Here is a 22,389-nt window from a genome sequence, read left to right as displayed (position 1 = left end):
ACGAAATTAAATAACATAAAATTCATTACTTTAAAAAAATTCAAACATACATTAGAAACATAATACATACTTTTAACACATATACTAACACTGAAAACACACAACAAAATCGATATTTTTAACAACTGTATTATGACTGTCGATATTACTAACTACAATATTATGGAAATCGATATTTCTTACCTGAATTTCAATTTTCCACACCACTATATCTTTGCAATTCGATATTCTGTCCATTCTATATAAAAAACTCGATATTCTGTCCAGTCAATAATTTCTTTTCAATATTATGACTGTTCACCAACTGGGATACCTACTCTTAGAAATGGGGGTCTCTAGTTGGCCATGGCTGGCGCCAATATCCAAATAGGGACCCTTCTTCCTAAGTCCGGGTAAATGGGCTACCCCCTTTGACAACCCCTGCTCAATCCTGTGGTAACGTAGCACGAGCGGTTAGGCCTATCTTACAGGCAGGGTGTGAAGCATTTCTGACCATGCACAACAAGGCAGTAATGACACCTCAAAAGGACACAACTCAAGTAGGTATAGAAAAATAATATCTTTATCTAAAGTTTAACTCAAAGCTCTCAAAGTGTTTCAACAATGTACAATGCACGTAAACCATTAGGGACTCAAAATGGCATTAACATATTCCCCCGAACGTGACAATGGCTGAGCTCAAGGCCAAGGCCAACGTGACCCGTTCGCACCAGTTACCTGTTGGGGGAAAGGGAACACAGCAACCAGCTTCTCGAAGAAGCGGAGACAGGCGGATAACCAGCGACCACAAGTCTTGGCTGCAGGGGCCCGCAGAGTGCACCCACAATGGTTCGGGCACTCAGGGACAGGCGGGCTCTCAGTGGCAGCAGCACGCATCTGCGGCGGCCCAGGCTGGTGGTGGCGATGACTCTCGTCTTGCAGCTCCGTGGTGGGTTTGCAGCGGCAGCAGCTACCTCATAGCTGCGGCATCCCACAAGATGATAGCGTCAATCCTCGACAATGGGGAACAAGCTGCGGGCACTTAGCGGCAGCATCTCTCTCTTAGCTGCGATGGCCCACAGGACAAATCACGATGTGACAAAATTAGCAAGGGTGCGGGCACTCAGCGGCAGCAGCTCTCTCTCAGCTGCGGCGGCCCACAGGACACTCGGCGGTAGCAGCTCCTCCTTAGCCCCGATGGCCCACAGGACAGATCACGATAATACCAAGTAGGCAACAGTGCGGGCGCTCAGCAGCAGCAGCTCTCTCTAAGTTGTGGCGGCCCACAGGACATAGGGTGATGCAAAGTTGGCAAATGTGCGGGCATTCAGCGGTGGCAGCTCTCTCTTAGCTGCAGCGGCCCACACAGACTCAGCAACGTTGCAAAGGTTCAAATTCAGGCAGGCTTTCAGCGACTGCAGCTCTCTCTTAGCTGCAGCAGCCCACAGGACGAAGGGTGAGGCAAAGTTGGCAAAGGTGCGGGCACTCCGTGGTGGCAGCTCTCTCTTAGCTGCAGCGGCCCACAGAGACTCAGCGATGTTGCAAAGGTTCAAATTCAGGCGGGCTCTCAGTGGCGGCAGCTCTCTCTTAGCGGCAACGGCCCACAGGACTTGGGTGATGCAAAGTTGGCAAAGGTGCGGGCACTTAACGGCTGCAGCTCTCTCTTAGCTGCAGTGGCCCACACAGACTCAGCGACATTGTAAAGGTTCAAATTCCGGCAGGCTCTCAGTGGTGGCAGAGCTTTCTTGGCTGCAGCAGCCCACACAGATTCAGCAAAGTTGCAAAGGTTCAAATTCAGCGTTGCTCACAGTAGAACCAGAGGCTTCGGATTACTGACGGAGGCCTCACCTGCAAGCAGAATTCCTCGCACAGGTATTCCCACGGCTGACAAGGTGAAGTCTAATGTCCCTGAGACTTCAGCAGGAGGCGCTCTCGATTCAGGCCCTCTAGTAGTTTTTTTGGCAAGCTTGGTGAAAGTTTCAAAGTCCTTTTCTCTGTTCACTCGGACAGAGTTTTGTCTTGACATCCAAAAGGAACACACTTGAACCAAGTTCCAGTGCAGCATTTTATACCTAAAAAGTCTTTGTTCTCTAAAGTCACAAATCACTCAGTCCAGTCAGAACCAGTTCAGTGGGGTTGTGGAGCACTTGGTTTATGAGGCGACATCCTGCCCTTTCAGAATGAGGGGTCTGCTATCAGACACCCCATGGGAGGTATAGCCAACATTCACCTTGTCAGGCACAGCCTTGCTCAGATCAAAGAGTCACCCCTCCCCATGCTCTGAATACTCATCTCTCTCTCCAGCCAGGTCTGACCCAGCTGGCCCTGCTGTTCCAAAACCAGACAGCCAATACACATACTAGCAAAGCCTACTGTAAAGCTAAGGCAAGAAACTACCACGTTTTCAGAAATGGAATTTCTTAACATGGGATCTATTAACGGTCTTTACTGAAAGGTGTACCTCAAGGTCCTGAACATAAACATATCAAACTTGAAGTTCCTACGGGTACCTGGGGTCAGATAGGATTATAGAAGGTAATCCTCAACCCGCCCATTCTGGTCTATGAGAACGGGTGGTTTCACAGTAGTAACTGTGAAATGGAGGGTAACTTGCTATTAGAGCATGCTACACAGATCTAGGAATTATGGTTGTCCTAATTCAAATTCATACAGTCATCTTTACACAGGGAGCATTCCCACAGTGGCACTGATTAGCAGTGGCATGGCGCCCAGAGCATCTAAATTCAGCCAACATAAAACATAGGAAGTGGAGAGAGGAAGGGAGATGCACGCTAATGATGCCAGGTCTAACACCTACCTACCATGCCTACTTCGCATAATGACCAAATTCCCTAATGCCTTGATATTTCTAACAGGTTCTGAATACTTTGAAAGTCATTTACAAGGCAAGGCACTGTCATTCCCACCATCTCACTAGCATGGACATCTACTTTAAACAGATCTTTTAGGATCACCACAGATCCTTCCTCTTTGTTTCACCTCTAAAACGTTAATGCTTAATGCTAGGCCCCTACAAAACCTTCAAAACAAAAATCAGTTTCCATGGAACACAGCTACAACTAAAATTGTCTCCAGTAAACATCTCGTTAAAAACTTAATGAAACTTAAGGAGATGCTTGCGGTATGCATAAATTAACATTCAATATATTAGAAAACAGGTCCAGCAGTACAAGCCCATATTGGCTGCCCTTAGTCATGACCGGAAAGGAAAGGCCCCAACATATCCACGTATACTCTACACTATGGTCCGGTCAAACATTTCATCAGCATAACAGAAGTCCGGGAATTGGTTGCAACCTGCCGTCTATTCTAGTCTGTTGTGGAATGTTGTGAGTCACGTGGACTGGATGAGGTCATAAGCGTGAATGTTCTAACCCTGTCAGTTGAAGTTTCAATTTACGGTCGGGGCCTGAGATGATTACATCATAGTTCCTGGCGGGGTTCAAACCTGTAATTTGTTCTGAATAAAGACTCTGTGTCTGTACTTTTCTGCCTTCTGAGTCTGCTTACTAGGATGCACCTTCTAAATGTAATGGATGACTCCAGATCTAATCACTGGTGCTAGACGCAATCAGGGCTTGAGTCGGGTGGACGGCCTCCCCCCACTTATTTTACTGGGAGCTCAATAACTGGAGCAAATGGAGCCACACATTCACTCTTTGGCCTCTCTGGGGCGAGATCGGAGCTCATTCAGAACGCTGCTCACGTGCTGGCTTCTCTGATGCAATCGCATCTAAGGGGTGAGCAAAGGGAGGCAATGAGTCTGATGGTGCAAGCCCCCTTTCGTGTCTTCACTTCCTGTTGTGACGTCAGCGTCCCCTCACTTCTTTTTTAGGACTTGTGTCCTGGACGCAATGGCAAATCTAACACCATTGTTAGCGCCTGTAACCATACCCATAAAGCAGACCTGTTGAATGCTCCTTGTCGCTGACTCTCTTGGATGCATCCTGAGAGACACATGCAAACACAGACTTAAATATTGAAAAGCAGTGCGGACCCATCACCTCCCCTCGAACCAAATCAGCTGTCTCAAGGTTGTGCAAATCCTGCTTTATCCACAGCTTGATGGCAATAGGCTCCGCCCACTCTGTCAGTGAAACCAACCTCTGACGGTGTGCACACATTGCAAGCTTTATATTCATTTAAGTCTTTCTCTACAGATTCTAATTTTCATTCATATAAAAATCCTGAAAGGAATCCTCCATTTTATTGCTTTTCCAGTGACAAGCTCCATTACAAAGCTGCATTCCTGTAACCTTGATGCAAGATGATTTAAAGCTGGCTTTACTCTCCCACGCAACTTATGATCGGCATAAGAGAATGATGAAAACCCTAATGTACTTTATAAATCGTTTTGCCAAATAAACACTGTCAACATCCCTCTGCTTATTCATGCAATCATTTACTTTTGTATTAAGGCAAAAGCACTGTTATACTCTGAGCCATCATTACCCTAAGAGAGTACACGAGGGAAAAGAAAGCAAATAAGGGAAATGAAAACCCACATTTTAACTTCTTTGAAACCACTTTTTTGATCACCTGTTTCACAAAGTTGCTACTATTCTGCCGAACGTTTTTCAAAGCCCCTGATCACTGTAAAACACACTAACCCCTATACTGTATGTGAGTAGAATAAGTTATTAACATCTTTACTATTAACTCATTAATCCCAGCTCACACACTTCAGAGTCAACTATTCTAGAATCCCCTATACCATGTTCTTTCACACTTCGAAATATTTCTTTTTTGTTAATTCACAAGGGCTAACGTCGCCTTTGAAGTCTCCCTTTCCACACTGTTTAGATGTAAATTTGTTTTCAAGTAGAGGTTTCTGTGCAGGGCTCATTACACATCCTCCTCGGTGCTCTTTCGGGGAAGAATGGGAGTGATTGGGAGGTGTTGATTGCTGGTTTCTGTGGTGTTTGTGGTCATGTATAGTGAGGCAGAGCCCAGGCGTACAAGATCAGGTGCATGTTTAGTTTCATCAAACACACAAAAGGCAATGGGAGGAATGCTTGCAATAAGTCTAAACTATGCTTCTCCGAGTAGCTCGTGAGCTACTAGTGGCTCACCAGCTACCTGTGAGTAGCTCTCCTGTGTTCAACCCATCCTGCTAATATAGAAGATATTGAATGTTTGAATTAATATATAAATAACAAAATCATTTTAAAATGTATTCAAGACGAAAATGTGGGTATTTTCAGAACTCATACGTTGATGTTAGGCAAAAAATGAATGCATTTTGAAGATTTACTCAAAGCTATTATATGAGTTGGAGCTAGGGGGGTCGAACTATGGCTTTTATGAATTTTATGAATTGTTCATGTAATATTTTAATTCAAATTGGCAATGCCTTTTTTTACATCACTGCAGGAAACACTGCCTAAGGCACTGATGTGATCACTGCTAACAATCTTGGATGGGGTGGTCACTATCACATTACTAATATTAGTAGCTCAGGATGATTTGTATTGAACATAAGTAGCTCTTATTATAGAAAAGGTTGGAGATCACTGGTACTTTCACTGACAATCCCTTGGGGTACCATTCCGACCATCAATTTGTTGTCCACCATGTCACCTCAGTTTGCATCCAGCCATGGGAAAATGAGTATTGAGACTTCTCTATCCAACAGTCTAGCCAAATCTGCCATGCCAGGCCCTCCCTGAACCAAAACATAGGCAAACTAAGACCAGTTTCACCCTGATTGGGGCTCCTCAGTTGGATGTAGCTTGGTCCCAGTGGCACAATGAGCACAGGGCATGCCCTACCTCAAATGGCAGTGAATCACACACTCAAAAGGCATTTCATGGGTAAGGTGTTGCGTATTTGCTGATGTAGCCAGGGTAAGGCACCATACAGTGCCTTAGAACTGTAAACCAAATGTTTTTTCCAGTTCTTTTCATTTTTGGTGCCATCTATGATATGGCCCTTCAAACCTTTGCTATGAGAGGGCCTAAACACACAAAGAGCTAGCAGTGAAGTCTCATATCTTCCAAAATTTTACTATGCTGCTGAAATTTCGCATATAATGCGTGCCATTCTAATCCAGCCTTCGTGTAGACAAGAGGTACATTTCCAAACACATTAACAAGACCAGGCTTGCAGCAGATCTCTAAACATATTTTGTCCATTGGTCTAATACAATCAAACAAGGAAGCATTTTTGTACTTGGCAATAAGAAGTTCACACCTAAAGACACAATACAATCTTTTTAATTCCTCCCATTGCCCGTTCTGTGATGTAGTTGTTTTGGTGGAGACTGCAGATAAGAGGGTGGGGGGTTCATAGCCTGTATGTTTACACAGAAATATCAGGGGTCATGTTACAAACAAGTGTTTAAAAGACAAATTGTGTGGGAGAGTCTGTTTTTCATTTATCAATGTTAACTTTTTGCCACACAAACGTATTGTTACAAAAGGGATCCCGTCACCATAGAAAATACAGAGGTTTCTTGGGAAAAACAACGAAACAGTACCTATGTAAAGGTTCTTCACCAACAATTAATCATTTTGGTCCTGATTTAGAGTTTGGCAAACAGGATACTCCATCACAAACATGGTGGATTACCCTGTAAGACAAACTGACTGTGCACCCACCCAATTTAGAGTTGGTCAGATTGTCACGTTTACAATGGCGGAGGCCCTGCCTGCTCCACCATTGGCAACCCTACATGGATGGCCCGATGCATTTGTAGCTGTCAGTGTAGGTACATCAGACCCTCAGTCCTGTTTTGAGTGGATCGTCTGATGTACTTTTTTCTGTTTGGGACCGCCTAGCAAGCAATGGTGGTCACACACAGAAAAAATATAGAAACATGACCAGAGTAAATTTTGTTGTTGTTCGAAAACAGACTCCCAGTTTGGGAGTTTGTTTTTGAAAAACAAAAAGGTTTGGTAAGCGGCGGTCTGAAATAGGTCAAAGGGAACACCCTAGTGCATGTAGTACAGAAGTTGAATTACTTCTAGAGGCAAGGGTGTTGTAAAGTGAAAATAAAGTGATGATGCTGTGGAATAGGCTCTTTACATGTGTGGTGCCTATCTATGCAGTAACATTTTATACTATAGCCTAATAGCCCTGCTGCCGAGGGCTATCCCTGTGCTGTTAAAGGCCCTGAACCCGCGTTATAGGCTTGAGCCGCAGGCGAGGGACTATAACAAGGGAGAAGGCCTTTAACAACCAATATAGTCCGAGGCTGAAGGGCTGTAAATCTATTAGGACATACCACCCACTGAGGGTAGAATGTTCTAATTAAAAAGGGAGAAAAAGAAAGACAAACATTGGAATGCTAGCAGAAAGCTTATAACAGCCATTATAAACCCTGAGCCACTTTGTTATCTTCAATGGAGCTATAAATATTCCAGTGTTCTAATATTCTGTTTATATTATGAAGAGGATTTGTACTGACCAGTACTGTTATATTGCAAAAAGGAATTAACAAGTGTAGTTCAGCGCCTGGATACCCTCACGGGTGACAAGTAGCGCTCTACAAATCTACTGATTGATTGAGTGATTCAGCATTAGAAATCTGAGTACTATATTTAGGGCAGGTGCAGATGTATTTACTAATTTAGAGAAAGCCTGAGTTAGGTTCTATAGAGTGAATTTTTCATCCTTGCACTCAGCTATGATTTGAAATTTGCCTAAATATGAGTTATTATGGCAAAGACTTGCTTGAACAAAATTGGGCCAGTCATTGAAAGTGAACAGGCGGTATGACCTCCTTGATTAGGAATGAGTATCAAACCAACCTGTTTTTTCTTTGCATTCTAGCACCTGTATTGTATCCAGTCTTAAACCTTGGGCTGCAAGTTTAAAACTGGAAAGAAAGAACCAGGACTGGACCTATTCAGATATAATTGTAGATATTACATATGCGCATTTGCCAGTCTCAGATCCTCCACCCACAAAGGCTCGCGTATCTGTTTCACCAAATCAGTGTTTGCCAGGTGCTCCCCTTACCACCGTATTCAGTAAGCCCTAGCATTTAAGTAAACTGGACATTGCATTTTGGACTGCTACTTTCACTTTTTACTTTATAATCAGAGGAGCAAAATTCCCAGCTTGCAAAGTGCTGATACCTAAAAAGAAAAGGCTGGGGATTGGTGTCTCAAGCATCATGGCTCTCCTTGGCAACTCTGTAAGTAGTTCTTTGTCCCCTAATCCAGACATGTTATCAGGGTGTATTACATGTAAACAAGGGAATCAGGCAATTTACACTTAACTACATATTGCTTTTGTCCCAAGCCAAACTGTAAAGATCAATGTCACTGGTGGTAAGGTGACCAGACGAGCTAACAATTGTGACACCTTAATGGCGGGCCTTCATTTAACAACTCGGTGAATTCTGGAAATTGTAGGTGTGTGAAAGAAAAGCACAGAACTGGAAAAGTGCTGTTTTGTAAGACGACGCCATTTGGTCAGACTATTCAATTTGAATTTAAGATGTGCCCAGGACTGTGGGGATTGGAGTATTGAAGATACAGATTCACCAGGCCTAGATTGCTTGATTGCTGTCCCTGGCACTGTTTAAACAATCGGCGGACGCTGGCAGTGCAGCTCTCAGGCATGCTATTCTCATGCTGTGCACTGTTCTGGCACCATAATAGTGACAGAGTTTATCCCCTCCTCCCCCAGCCCAACTCCCAATCCTCAGACCTCAAATTATACCATGCCTGGCATTAGTAGGTCATCGGTTATGTATTTCAGTGACATTCTGGGACTTGTAGTGTTTGATTTGTTAAGAGCAAACAAAACTATTATTACCAGAACACAAAGAATAACCAGGACTGGATAAGGATTCATCCCTATGGAATAATTTCAAGAATTTTGCTCATTTCATGCCTCCTCCTCTAGCAGTTTTTCATCACAGCATCATTCTGTATATGCAAGGGCTGTTAACATCTCTCGTTGTTTGGTGCCTGGGCATTAAGCGATGGTTGGTCTGACTTGAGGGCAGAGAGCGGGGTAAGCAGTCCTTTGCTCCTTTCCTCAGCAGGCACTGCTGGTGGCAGTGGCATCGTGTGAGGGGGAACAATATGGGTGGTTGCCCCTGGTGCAAAATTCTTAGGGGCACAACATTGGGGGCTCAAATTGCACCGCACAATACTTGCCTTGCCTCGGGCGCTGGCTGGTGATTCTCTATGGCCAGAGCTCTGAAGTTGCTGAATGTCATGTATGAGTAGCTCATTCACTCTTGTGCCAGGTCCTTATGCTAAGGAATAGGGGGGTTTTTAACCAGCACCCTTCATCCATTGGTCTATTATTGTGCCATTCACATTTTTCTTCCACTCACTTCACCATTATGGGGCATTGGGTCAGCCGACTTAATCCGTTGGCTAAGTTCACTGTGAATGATAGCATTCTGCCTTTGACATGGACCACACCCACAAAAAACTCGTTCCCTGTAAAGCTTGGGATTACTATAGCAATATGTGTTGTTTTAAGGCCAAAGACATAGGTTTGCTTTTTAGTCAACACTTCTATTTTTTTCCTTTTTATTTCTAAATGCCTGGTAGCTTTCCCAACAATAATTTTTCATAAAAAACCATGACAAAACAAGCATTGGCAAAGACAAACGGCTGGAGGCCAATGCCAGACCAATTGGCTTTGTTGTCAATGCTTGTTTAAATTGAATGTTCATATTTGTAGTACTGCTTCTGTAATACAAAGCAACACAAGTACCAGAATACACTGCTAAACCTGGACTAGTTGAGCTGCTCTCACCTGGCAGAGGGCAGCTTGACAGTGATGCCTGTGGTTGTCTGGTGCTGCCTCAGGGGTGTGGGCGCCTCTGGGTCCTCTCTCTGCAGTGCCCGCTGCTTGACGGTGTCCCTTGGTCCCAGGTCAGTCACCCTACCCCTTTAATGTATCAAGCCTTTTCTCTTCGCTTATCTGCTGCATGTCTGATATTTTGAGATCATTGAAATAGGTATTATCATAATATCCTTACCAAGTGTGAGGCGCCCTGGGCGTATGCCAGCTGAGCCGCTACAAGAGGTCACGTGACAGGATTTCTGCGAAAGACCTGTTCACGAGAGAGCCTTTTCCAATTATCGCTGGAAGGGAAAGTGTTGACTTTGCCAGCAGGCTCTAAACTACCGACACCTGCCCAGGATTTCTTACCTGATCAGTTGCCAAGAATTGCTACGGTGAGCCTTGCGCCTCGTCAGACGCCGCCATTCATGAAGGCCGGCCACCACCGCGCATTGGCAGCCGACATAACTGAGCCTGTGGCAGGCATGCTGCAAGACATCTGAGCGCGAATGTGGCTTGGTTTGAAAATCTATTTCTACATTTAGCAGCCATAATATTTTGAACAGCGTTGGTGAAGGTAAGAAACAGTAGTGATACATAGAGCATTGGGGTTAATCAGGTAGTAACACTGAACCAAAGTACTGGGGTTGGTGTGTGGTATTTGTGTGAACTTTGTGGAGATTGTAGGTGAAAGGAGACCCAGGTCTAATTACACAACTGTATTTGATGATTCATGCAGGCCTAAAATATGCATACCTATATATTTAAAGCATATTAAATGGAGCAACCACCGGAAGCAACATCTCAGCAATTGGTGAATGTTCCTGAAAAGTGGCTCTGCCCCTTGGGAAGACTCTGAGCTCGCACATGCTCGCCGGCCTATATTTAACCTTCATGTGGTCTGCTTGCCTTTCGGGCAAGCAAGAGTGAACAGAAAGAGCTGAAGGCCCAGGAGCTGAAAAGCTGTTTCTATTCCAAACTCTGTCTTGCAACAAAAAAACCCTCAGGGTAATACAACTGAAAATACGAAAACAATCCAAATAAAAACATCAGGAGGCTTACAGAGAAGGTCTGTGGGGCAGGTGTAAGAGTAACTATAAAATATTAAATAATAAGGAGTAGGTAAAATGTTAATTTTTTTTTATAATGGGTAATAATCCCGAAAATAGCACATGGAACCAGCCCTGGCTCCTGTCTGTCGCAGACGAGGCCGAGTGAAACCCTTTGATTTCCAAATAGGACTCTTAGATCTAATTTAGTTTGTGGGATTAAAGGCCGTTTCCGCTGTAATAACCAAGTGACCTAGCCAGGCTTCTCTCTGTGCAGAGCTCGTGCAGACCCCTCATTAATCTCATCTTGGTTCGAAGCCAGGCGGGCGTGTTTTGGAGCACGGTGGAGATAGAAGGAAGAAACGAAAGTAACCTGTGCTCTTAGCGCATCACTCTCCACTACTCCAAACTCTACTCATATTTTCTATTTTGTAGCGCACTGTACTGAAATGAGACTTTCCAGATGTTACCTTCCATTATCTTGAGTGGATAAGAAACCTGCCAAAAGCAGTCTGGTGTGCCATACAGTAAATCTGCTCAATTTCTATTTTACTGCATGCAATATCAACACAAACAACAGGCGTGGCATGGACCCGCTGGCACACAATGCTCATATTTGTAGTTTGTTTCAATATAAAACTCTCACTTAACATCATTTTCGATTTGGAATCCCCAATCAGCGCAGGAGTCTACTGCCTCCATATGATGTCCACTGATAGTCTTCTTCAACAATGGGTCGAATGCTCCCGCAATGCTGTCGGCAAGAGGCATTGCAACTCTATGGGTAGCTCCTAATTTCAATGAAAATAAATGCCTTTCTTCTACACATTCCATTTGATCTTCAAGGTTCGAATTAAATAACGGAAGAGCTAAGATATAGTGTGACTGTGGTCAAAATATTCTGAATCAACAGACTTTCATTTCCCATGTTTGTGTGATACACAAGTTACTTGCTTCAGCGATGCAATCCTGAACATGTCATAGTCCCAGTTCAGGAAATATATCTTGTTTTCTACAGCCAACAGCATACGTCAAGGAAAATTGGAAGTCACTTGAGAAGACCGGTTCCTGTGTATTAGAACAAGTATAGAATCGTTCCAGGAGTTCGGGGCTGAATTAAACGTCCTATGGCACAAGACAAGGAGTCTAAACTCTACGCCCACTGCCGAAGATTCCATGTGCACACAGCAGTCGAGACATCACCGAGTGCGGGTGGACGAGATAATTTCACCGTTTTGTGGTATTCTCCATAGCTGACATGTAAACAGCAAACCCAACTCTTGTTCTAAAAAAAGGTGCCACTCAGACCCACCATTACCCTTGACCTCCATGTAACTCATTGAGCTTTTCGGTGATAGGTATATATGGATGACTAACCTTTCACATTCCAAATTTTCACCTACATTTTACTAATTATACAAAATGGAGATGTGTCAATCGTTGCCATTACACCATGACGACAACCCCTATAACTTTCCCGATATTGTTTTATTCTTAAACTCAACAACAATTTTATGTCCCTGTTTCAGCTTATTTTTCTGATATATGCCAGTCAAAAATTGAATTTTAGGACTTTTCATAGTTGATGCAAGGTATGTAATATTTAGTTGTACTTCATTACCACCTCATGGGAATATTCTACTTAGCTCTCAAACCAGTTCTCTTGATAGTACCCTCTGTACTGTACCATTTTCGATAGGTTTACACATATTCGGCATATCCAAAAACATACATTCATTGAGCTTTTTATTCTTTATGGGGTTAAATGTTTTTTTTAAAATACAATTCTACCGCATCACACTTCCTTCAAACAGGTTTAATAGTTATTGACCGCTAGCTGCCAAATACATTTTTGCATATCCTTTAAGGGGCTCACAGTTTCTACCATGCCCATCTTGACTTTTTGGCTCATAACCCAGGGTAGATGTTTACCTTCAGTATCAGCAGGACCGTAAACATTTGTCAAATGCATGGCCCAATGTAGAGGTGTCGGATCCTTCAAACCAGGAGAGTCTAGCACGAGAATTGTCAGGAACCATATGAAACAGGCTCCAGTCCTCCATCAAACAATGCCCTTGTGTATGTTGAAGAGTTTTCCCAAATTGTGAGTCGTTACCTCTCCAATGTTCCCTCATTGACCTCGCTCGCTCTGGTGTGTCGACTCAAATGTGCACCCTGAGTTCTATTCACCTGATAGTAAGACGTTATCCTTTGCCTATTTCACCCGTCATGTGTATTTGAGATGGTTGGTGAAGGATGCCTGCATCATTTTAGCCTTACTACAACTTTTGGTATCCGGGGAATCAACCCTTCCTACCTACAGATGACTGAAAGGAAGATTGATACGTTATAATAAAACCTTATATTTATTAGCAATGGAAGGAAATACTCCCTTCTGAGAGTTGCTCTTAGTAGCTGGCATTCACACTCATTCCTGAAATGTCATGAAATCCACTTAAAAATGTAAAGCCAATCAATGTCATTCAGTGGCCCAGGCTTCTCTGGACAGATCTGCAAAGTATACTTGTTATCTATCCTTGGTGGTTGTGAATAAAGAATTTTTTATTTTTCAATGACAAAGGCTCAGGGGGATGAAAGTGTCTCACTGTCACTCTGGCTGCTGCTATCAGGAACATAACTAGTACCAGACTGTTTGAAAAGAGGTAACGGCTGCTGCAAAGAGAGGCACTAGGAAGACTGGACTGCAAGACTGATTTCGGCTATTTCACCCTATCGCGATAACACACCACTCTCTGCTATATCAGTGCTACACAGTTCACAGCAGGACAGTGTCAGTTTTGCTGCACATGGAATACCACTCCAGGCATAGAATTGCAGGAAGCACCAGTACTGGAGCTCACTCTTAACTGACTCCCACTGATGATCCACATTGCAAAAGACAATACAGAAAAACACCCACCAGTTACCATACAGTACGGAGATACAATGGAGAGCATAGAAACTAAAGAGAGGATCCCCAGATATATTGCAAGCTAGTAGATCCAGAGGTGGGTACTCACCCCGTTTCCCATATCTCCCAACATGTCATTACAGGCAGAATGCTGCCAGCACTATTACAATGATTGTGCTAAAACCTCACACCGAAGCACATGCCTCGATGGAGAATATGACAGGTATGAGAGGATGGCCCAGATCTAGCACAGAACTTGTTGGGCCTTTTTGGTACTCACCCCATACACCAGCTCTCCCACCATGCCATTCCAGACCTTGATGTCGGTGTCCTTGGCACCATATTTCCCATCCTTCACAATCTCCAGTTTGTAGGTGAAGCCCACGTGCTTAGCGATTTCAGCAGCTAGCTCAACGCAGTAGCCCTCGTACCTCTCGTTGCCCTCCAGCTGCTCATGGTTCTTCTTCAGCATCACATATGGAGCCTCCTGGTGGGAATGGACAAGCAAGCTGGATTGACAATGGGTCTACAGTGAGCTGTCTTACAAGAAGGGGTGATAGGCTCAGGGACCCTAGTGATAGCCTGTCTCAGCTGTGGAGAAAATAAAGCCCACTCAATTTACTTGTGTCTCCATCCATTCCTGATAACAAGACTCTTGGCTGACCATCGAGGGATAAAAGAGATCAAGCTTAAAACATCGGGATGCTGCTCTCACCAGTGCCATCAGAACGCATAGGCACGCTGGGCACTTTCCCAGGGGACCCACAAGCATAGGAAGATATCAAAAGTAAATGGGAAACCCAATCAACCCTTGATGGCTTGGGCAATTAAATATTAGCAGGTAAGTGAGCCTACAAGGGATTTGCTAAACCTTATATTTACATTAATTGCTGCATTCAATATTAGCAAACTCTATCCAATAGCTTGCAATTCAATTTCTTCGGAAACAATTCAAGTTATTTACATATGAACAAATCTTCAAAAAAAGATTTATAACACGGGTATATGTATTCAAAGAATAGATTTATATTGATCCAAGATTATGAATTATAAAGGGTACAAAATCATAAAACACACAATGCAACCAGAAATTACAATCTTTTGATATTATATATCACTCTTCATTACAATTGTGAACACCTTCTTACAGATAATTATAGGGCAATGTGACCAGATTAAACAGAAAGCATTGCCTTTAATACAGTGATACAAAGAATAAGTGTAATTGTTGACGTTTTGGTCTAAAGTTGTCTATATCCGCTAGACCATTTTCAGGACTTTTGATATACAGATGAATGACCCCTGTATAAACACGGAAAAAAACAGCAATTACAGTGTAATCTTCAGCATTTTGTAATTCTCAATTAGGATAACACCCGTGTGAAAGAGATAAGAAATAAAATGTGTCTACATTGCCTTATAATTATCTGTGAAATGTGTTCACAGTTGTAACGAACAAGGCTTTATAATATCAAATTATTGTAACTTCTGGTTGCATTGTGTGTTTTATGATTTTGTACCCTTTATAATCCATAATCTTGGATCAACATAAATCTATTCTTTGAATACATATAACCATGTTACATATATTTCTTTGAATATTTGTTCATGTGTAAATAACTTGAATTGTTTGCTAAGAAATAAATATGCAAGCTATTGGATAGAGTTTGCCAACATTGAATGCAGCAATGAATGTAAATAAATGGTTTAGCAAATCCCTTGTAGGCTCACTTACCTGCTAAAAAAAAACGAGCATAGGGTCCCATGCAGACCAGAATTAAACAGCAATTTTCTGAAACATTTTTATTCTTGTGAGTGTAGTTTGAGTAAGCAGGTCCCAGTGCACTGCTTTGCCCGGGGGCCTATAATATTAAAATGGCTCTGGCTTTCACTGATTCATCCATTCAAGTGTGAAGCCTTTCATAACTGACCTAGTAATGGCAGATTTGCTGCTAAGGACAGAGATGGCACAAAATGTTATAAACTAATTCAAACAGAAGACCTGAGTTGCTAAAAAAAATCCCAGACTTAGTGATATATGTGCAAGGATGATTGATATATGTTTAAATTAGTCCCCTGGCCCCTAAAATATTGTGAAACTAGGCCCACTTGCCGCAGACATGCCAACGTCGCTATTGTAACCTAAATGTTAAAACGCTCATATGGCCCTCTCGTCGTAATTGCGGTTCCATGATTTATCAGCGAGAGAGAGATTGCTAAAATACCTCAGAAGTGATCCTGTACTGCTATTGATTCATCATTTTCCAGACACAGTGAAAATATTACTATAAAGCTCCCAATTTGGCAGGTCGCAGATTGCGGCCCCCTGTGATTGGCTGTAAATGCAGGGATGATGTGTTGATTAAAGGGATTGGTACTGTGTTTCAGAAAATAAAGTTTGCCATTTGGGAAAACAAAAGGTACATCAGGCAGTGGTTGGTGTCCACTGGCTTCTCCCACTGAAGTTGCCATTATGATTTCCAAAGGGGAAGCTGTACTCCCGACGACTTCCCAATTGTAAATAAGACACTGCCCCCTTTGGTCAGCTGCGACACGCGATCTATTCCTCTCTGAACTGAAAATAGGATACGGGCGCCCCTTTGATGTCCCCTCTTATTCGCCATTCCGGCCGGGTAGCAAATACCCCTGTACGAGTCAAAAAGACTTTTCCAACTCATAAAAGGGATTGGTAAATAAGAAAAAGCTATTTTGCGGTTGCAAAACCTCGTCATTTTGCGATTAAGTCAAAGAGGCTTCGTAAACAGCTTTCAGGCCCCATAATCCTAAAACTAAATTATATCCTAACTTTAAAAAAAAAAGCTTAGCTTATTTTAATGGTCATTTTTTTGGGGGGGGGGGACAAATAATTTTAAAAATCGACAATATTATTTTTCTTTCTAGTGATCTGAAAGTAAAACATATTATGCGTAATTTGATTTTAGTTTCAACATTATAGAGGATTTCCCGTTGTAGCTTTCTAGGTAATGGCATGAGTCCCATAAAAGTCCCACAGTGTAACTCACTATGATGGTGGTCACGATGTATGTCCGGTTCTGGAGCCCCATGGAGTCGTTCCCAGCCTGTGAATCCGTCGTGGACGGCACCAGTTTGTCGTCTTCGTTCCAGTAGGCGATCTGTTTGCAAGAGACAACAGGAAAGAGTGAATCCTCAGAGCTACGCCCGATCGGGCCCTTCCCGATAGGGCCTTAAAGGAGGTTACCCTTTGCAACCTCCGAAGAGATATCGTGAAGAGGGGTTTATAGTACAGGCTCTCTATGAAATTGACATCACCCCATTCCACTGCCACACACAGACACAGAAAGCCTGGGATGTTCGCCCTGTGTAGCAGGAAACACGGGAAGTGCAGAAAAATATATTGCTCAGGTGTGTTCCAGTGAGAGTGGAATCAAGGTAGTAAGGTTTAACAATGTCCAGAGAAACGTGAATTTTGTAATGTCAACCTATACAGAGTGGATATGATTCGGAAATAAGAAACGCGTTTGTTGCGGTTTAAAGTTCACGTTCTACATTACGCATTTTATGCGGGATGCTTCCCAAAAATCTTGCCAAATTTTGTTGAAACAGCGAAGTTACAAGAACCTCCAAAACTCAGCCTTTCTCGATTCTATGGAGCAGTTCATGCGCAAAGCTAATCTGCAGGGGAGGTGAGAGGCACAGGTAAATAACCAACACATTTCATAATTATTTTGGAAATTTAAGAAGCACTCGAAAGGCTGATAAATTCAGCAAAAAACACGAAGAGCCTATGGTATGAACTTTCCATTTACAAAAAGTGTCACAAACTGAGCGCTAACTTTTTACAAATGGAAAATATTTTTTTTTAAGTGTCCTATGGTCTAACATGTCGGTTCACAGAATTGCGAACCATAGTCGGTTGCTTTCAACTTAGCTCATAAGTATTTATGCAAATTGCAATTCACTACTATTGGATGCCATCACGGGATGGTGGCCTGCTGGGGTCATCAATCCACCATGTCCCTGATCACATTTAACTAAAGTAAAACGTTTTTAATACAGCCCATTTTTCTTTAATGAAACAAGGCTGCAGCTGGAAAAAAATCTTTTTACTTTTTTAAGTTTGTTTGAAAGTTGGCAGTGAACTCTTACAGCCTGATTCATCAAGCCAAAATCGGCTCGCAAAGGACCAGATTCTGAGAATCTGGCCCTTTGCGAGCGCTATTTTTGCATTTGGGATTCATCATCCCAAATGCAAAAATCGGTAATAGCGATTTCGCTATTTTGCGAGGAATTACATTTAAGGAATCTCTATTTGAGATTCCTTAAATGCAATTCATCATCCATTTAAAAATTGCGAATTCGCAATTTCGGCCCGCTATTTACCGCGAGGTCAAACCTCGTGGTAAATAGCGAAAACCTAGAAAAATGCTTTTAAAAGCATTTTTCTAAGTTGCATGTTGCACACACACATGTCCTTTGGACATGTGTGTGCGCAACACCTGTTTCAATTTGCATTTAAGGGGTGCTACAGGGTGTCCTTTGGACACCCCTGGCACCCTTTAAATCGCTATCTAATTTGCGATTAGCTAATTGCTAATCGCAAATAAGGAATACTCCAAATTCATTCCTATGGGCCTTTTGGCCCATAGGAATGAATAGGGAGTTATTCCTTATTTGCGATTAGCAATTTGCTAATCGCAAATAAGGAATGTGTAGGAATCGCAATTCTTTTTGCGATTCCTACATGAATCCCGTTTTGCGAGTCTGTAATAGCGATTCCTTATGAATCGCTATTATAGACTCGCAAAACAGTCTTTGATGAATCAGGCTGTTAGACCCCTGCCTACTCGCAAGCAAACTTTTGTAAAATATTCACAAACGTGAAGGGTCCCAAAGAGCCCCCAACCCTTTTTCAAATGTGTTACCACCCCAACTCAGTAGTCTGTAACTCTACAATATTTTGCAACTGGATTTCGATTGCAAAGCATAGATATATACAGTAACGAATCCCCATTCTGAAGGAATGCCCTAAACACGTCCCTTTCAAATAGTGATTTGTAATGCATTTCTGAACCCATTTTGTGGTTCAGTTACTATTTACGAATTGGGAAATGGTTTTAATACATTGCACAAATCCATTTTGCAGTCGCAAACCCTGGGATTTTGTGTACTGTAGGGTTTGCAACTTCGAAATGGCTTCGTACATCTGACCTCAAATGACATAGCACGAGGCAGAATTCAGCAGTGGATGTTCTAGTCAAGAAAATGTTTCAAATATGTCTATATCATGATATGGGGGAGACTGGGACAACTGCCATGATCCACCTCGGAGCAAGGTTCAGGTTCCTGCAGGCCAACACATCTGGTTAATGGTCTGAATTATGTGGTGCTGATGGGACCTGGCTCGTGGACCTCTACAGTGGTGCTCAGCCTCTTGTTAAGAGAATGGATGAAATCCTAATTCGACCAGTAACAGGAGTCACCAACCAAACCTGGATTACAAATTGTGTGGGAAACACACAATCCTGATTTTTTCACCATCCACTTCCAACAGGTAAAACCTGGCAAAAAGTGCATGCAGAAAAAGTCCCAGGATGAGGGAAACACCTGTGATCATTGAAGCAGAAACTCCCATTCCCATTGTTAGAGTTCGAGATTGTTTAGGGGGATTCCTCATTATTCTGCCGCAATCCTGCACTTTGCAATTGCTGTTCCATGTGATAGCAGTAATTCCAAGTAACAATCTTACTTCCGATTGCTTTTTCCTCAGCAGAAACTTGATTTTAACCCCATACCGAAGAATTATTCCTAGCACCGTCTTTCTCAAGTTGTAGATGATTTCCTCGCCACTTGAGCAGATGTAGAAACCTTTCTCTACTCCTGTCTAATTGAAGACTTTTAAAAACCTGCTTTATCTCTAGCTACTGGCATTGGTTTTTGTACTGTAAAGTGTGGCACTTTCCAATCAGGGGACACAGCACCTCAATACAGGAGGTAGATGCACTTCGTTTGGCCCATTGACTTGTAGGGCAGCCGCTTCAACCAAAGGGAGACAGACATGAGTGTCTCCTCAAACCTCCACACTTGGTGTCCCACATAAACTAGCATTAGCTTGGGAGCAGTCTGGAGAGAGCTGCTGTCCTTTTTGTACAATCTGCCCTTCACCATTATCAAGTTTTCACAACTTTGAAGAAAGTACAGCGAGCCTCACAGTCTCAATGGTGGCAAGGTGTTTACTTGTAGGACATTGGGTTACTGGTTGAGGGAGGTGAAACTGCAAACACAATTGTTATCAGGGTGAAACAAAAGCAACCCCCGAATTAACCTGTGCTTAGCCCTGTGGAGCTTGGCATGGAGCAGGCAGGCATAGTTTAGAGGCAATGTATAAAGTATATATGCAGCATTTCAAGCAGTTATAAAGTGAAAACACACCACAAAAAAAATCCTCACCAATTTAGTCACATTTAATAAATGATTTGATACTAAAACGACAAAAATCTCATTATTGAAACAAGAGATACACAATTTTAAAGGTTTTGTAGAACCCAGCGCTAAGAAGCAAACAGCGCCAACTGCGGTTATCTGGTCATTGTAGACAGGGCCCAAATCACAAGTTCAGGCCCACCATGATGGACTGAGGGCTGGATACAGGACTGTGTTCAGGCTGCTGAAAAGGAACTTGCAGCCTGAGTGTCGATGTATGAGGTCCTATTGTTGAGCTAGACAGGTTAGCGTCAAGGTGCCATCACATGAGGCTTTGATGTGAGATCTGGTATCGAGATGCATTGCATAGCAGTGGAGTTGAAGACCCATTAATGGGAGCTTGAGCTGCGATGCATCAGCCCAGGGACAAGATGTATTCTGTTTGGCTAGTGTCTGGCTGCGTCAGTATAGAAGAAGCTGCCAGAACTTGCGAGGAATTGTGCTGAGATGCATTGGCATCAACGACGTGCTGTGTCGTGCAGGGCTGGAGTCAATGATGGGCTGCGTCATCCTGGTCCAAGATGCATGAAGTTGCATCAATGTCAAAGAAGCCTGTTATGACCATGTGGCTTGAAAAGGGGACCAGGCGACTGACCCTTGGAGATTCCTTGGAGTCGACCCATGCAGGCTGGGTTCAGCAGGGCATCTCACAGCAGCAGAAAAAGCCTGGTGCAGCAACAGCATGCCTTGCACAGCAAAGCAGTCATTAGTCAGCAAAGCAGAATTTGGGCAGCAGGGAAAGCTTCACAGCCGAGCAGCCCTGGCAGACTCACACAGGTCCAGAAGTGATCTGAAGAGTTGGATCTAAGGGTCACACTATTTTTATCTGATGCCAGGCTTGAAGTGGGAGAAGCTTCTGGAGTTTTCCATCCACAAAGGTGTCTGGGATTTCGTTCTTCCATGCTGTGGCCCTAGCTTATCTGGGGGCACAAAAGAGTAGTGGGAAACCCTTTCTGAGTGTGTGATGCAGAGTCTTTGTGATATGCCAGTATATTAGGTGACAGCTCTTCCCCTAATTCTAACAGAGATGGCCCACCCTGGCAACATCTATTCCCTGTTTGTATCACCGGCTGGAAGTAATACAGAAAGACCAACTGACAGCTACACCAAGTCATGTGACCCAGGATAGAGGCTGCACACACCAAATGTGTGGGACAAGAAAATACCAACTTTCTAAAAGTGTCATGTTGAGAATTGTGAGTTAAAATCCATCTTTACCGTTAAGAAATTTTTTATATAACAATTCTTTAAACACCAAACTCAATATTTCTACCTGCTTGCAATTGAGGGTTATCACTTATTAAATGTAATAAGGTAATCCAATGTTATCCTATGGGAGATGTAGGCCATCAATTTGGATGGCTCCATTGCTCCAGCAATAGGGTTTTGTAACCGAACAACCCCAATTATGCGTGTATGCAAAATGACAGAAATTAGACAAATTACACTAGCATAACTGAAATTTCACCTGGGCCTATTTATAACTGTGGTAACTCGGCTGGCACAGATTCTTGCACTTGGTTAGTAATAGTAGTAGCTCTGCTGGCACAGACTGGTTCTGGGATGATAATAGTGATAACTCTGCTGGCACAGCCTTTGGTGCTGGGATGATAATAGTGGTAGCTCTGCTGGCTCAGCCTCTTGAGTTAAGATGATAATAGATGTAGCTCTGCTAGCACAGCCTCTAATGCTGTAATGATAATAGAGGTAGCTCTACTGGCAGAGCCTCCTGTGCTGGAATGAGACTAGTGGTAGCTCTGCTGGTACAGTCTCTACCGCTGGGATGATAATAGTGGTAGCTCTTCTGGCAGAGCCTTTTGAGTTTGAATAATAATAGTGGTAGCTCTTCTGGTAGAGCCTCTTGGGATGGAATGATAATAGTGGTAGCTCTGCTGGCAGTACCTTGTGAGTTAGGATGATATTATAGGCAGATCTGCTGGTGGACCCTTTTGAGTTAGGGTGATAATAGTGGTAGCTCTGCTAGCAGATCCTCTTGGGTTGGTATAATAATAGTGGTAGCTCTGCTGGCAGAGCCTCATGAGTAAGGATAATAATTGCAGGATAGAGACTGCTGTACCTCTTCCCCTGGACGCTTCTGTGGGAGATGTGGCTCTGCTGATAGCATGTCGTGTACAGTGATGAAGGTCCTGGCAGCTAGGCTGTTTAAGTCTCTTGTTCGGCTACGGAGGTCCCGGCAACTCTGCTGATTGA

At 43.1% G+C, this 22,389-nt stretch overlaps 1 protein-coding gene across 4 annotated transcripts in view; it reads right to left on the bottom strand.

The window, feature by feature from the left end:
- The window catches only part of GRIA1 (glutamate ionotropic receptor AMPA type subunit 1), a 559,324-nt gene that overhangs the window by 185,477 nt on the left and 351,458 nt on the right, over positions 1–22,389 (bottom strand). For all 4 annotated transcript variants that reach the window (XM_078653641.1, XM_078653640.1, XM_078653642.1 and 1 more), the window contains exons 9-10: positions 16,740–16,850; positions 13,997–14,203 (exon numbers count right to left, since the gene is read on the bottom strand). In XM_078653641.1, coding sequence (XP_078509767.1) covers positions 13,997–14,203; positions 16,740–16,850 — 318 coding nt within the window. The remainder of the gene's footprint in view (positions 1–13,996; positions 14,204–16,739; positions 16,851–22,389) is intronic.

Source organism: Lissotriton helveticus, chromosome 7, assembly GCF_964261635.1.
Source record: "Lissotriton helveticus chromosome 7, aLisHel1.1, whole genome shotgun sequence".
In the NCBI taxonomy this organism is placed as follows: Eukaryota; Metazoa; Chordata; class Amphibia; order Caudata; family Salamandridae; genus Lissotriton; species Lissotriton helveticus.
The sequence above is the reverse complement of the archived record's forward strand: the minus strand, read 5'-3'. Positions and strand labels throughout refer to the sequence as shown.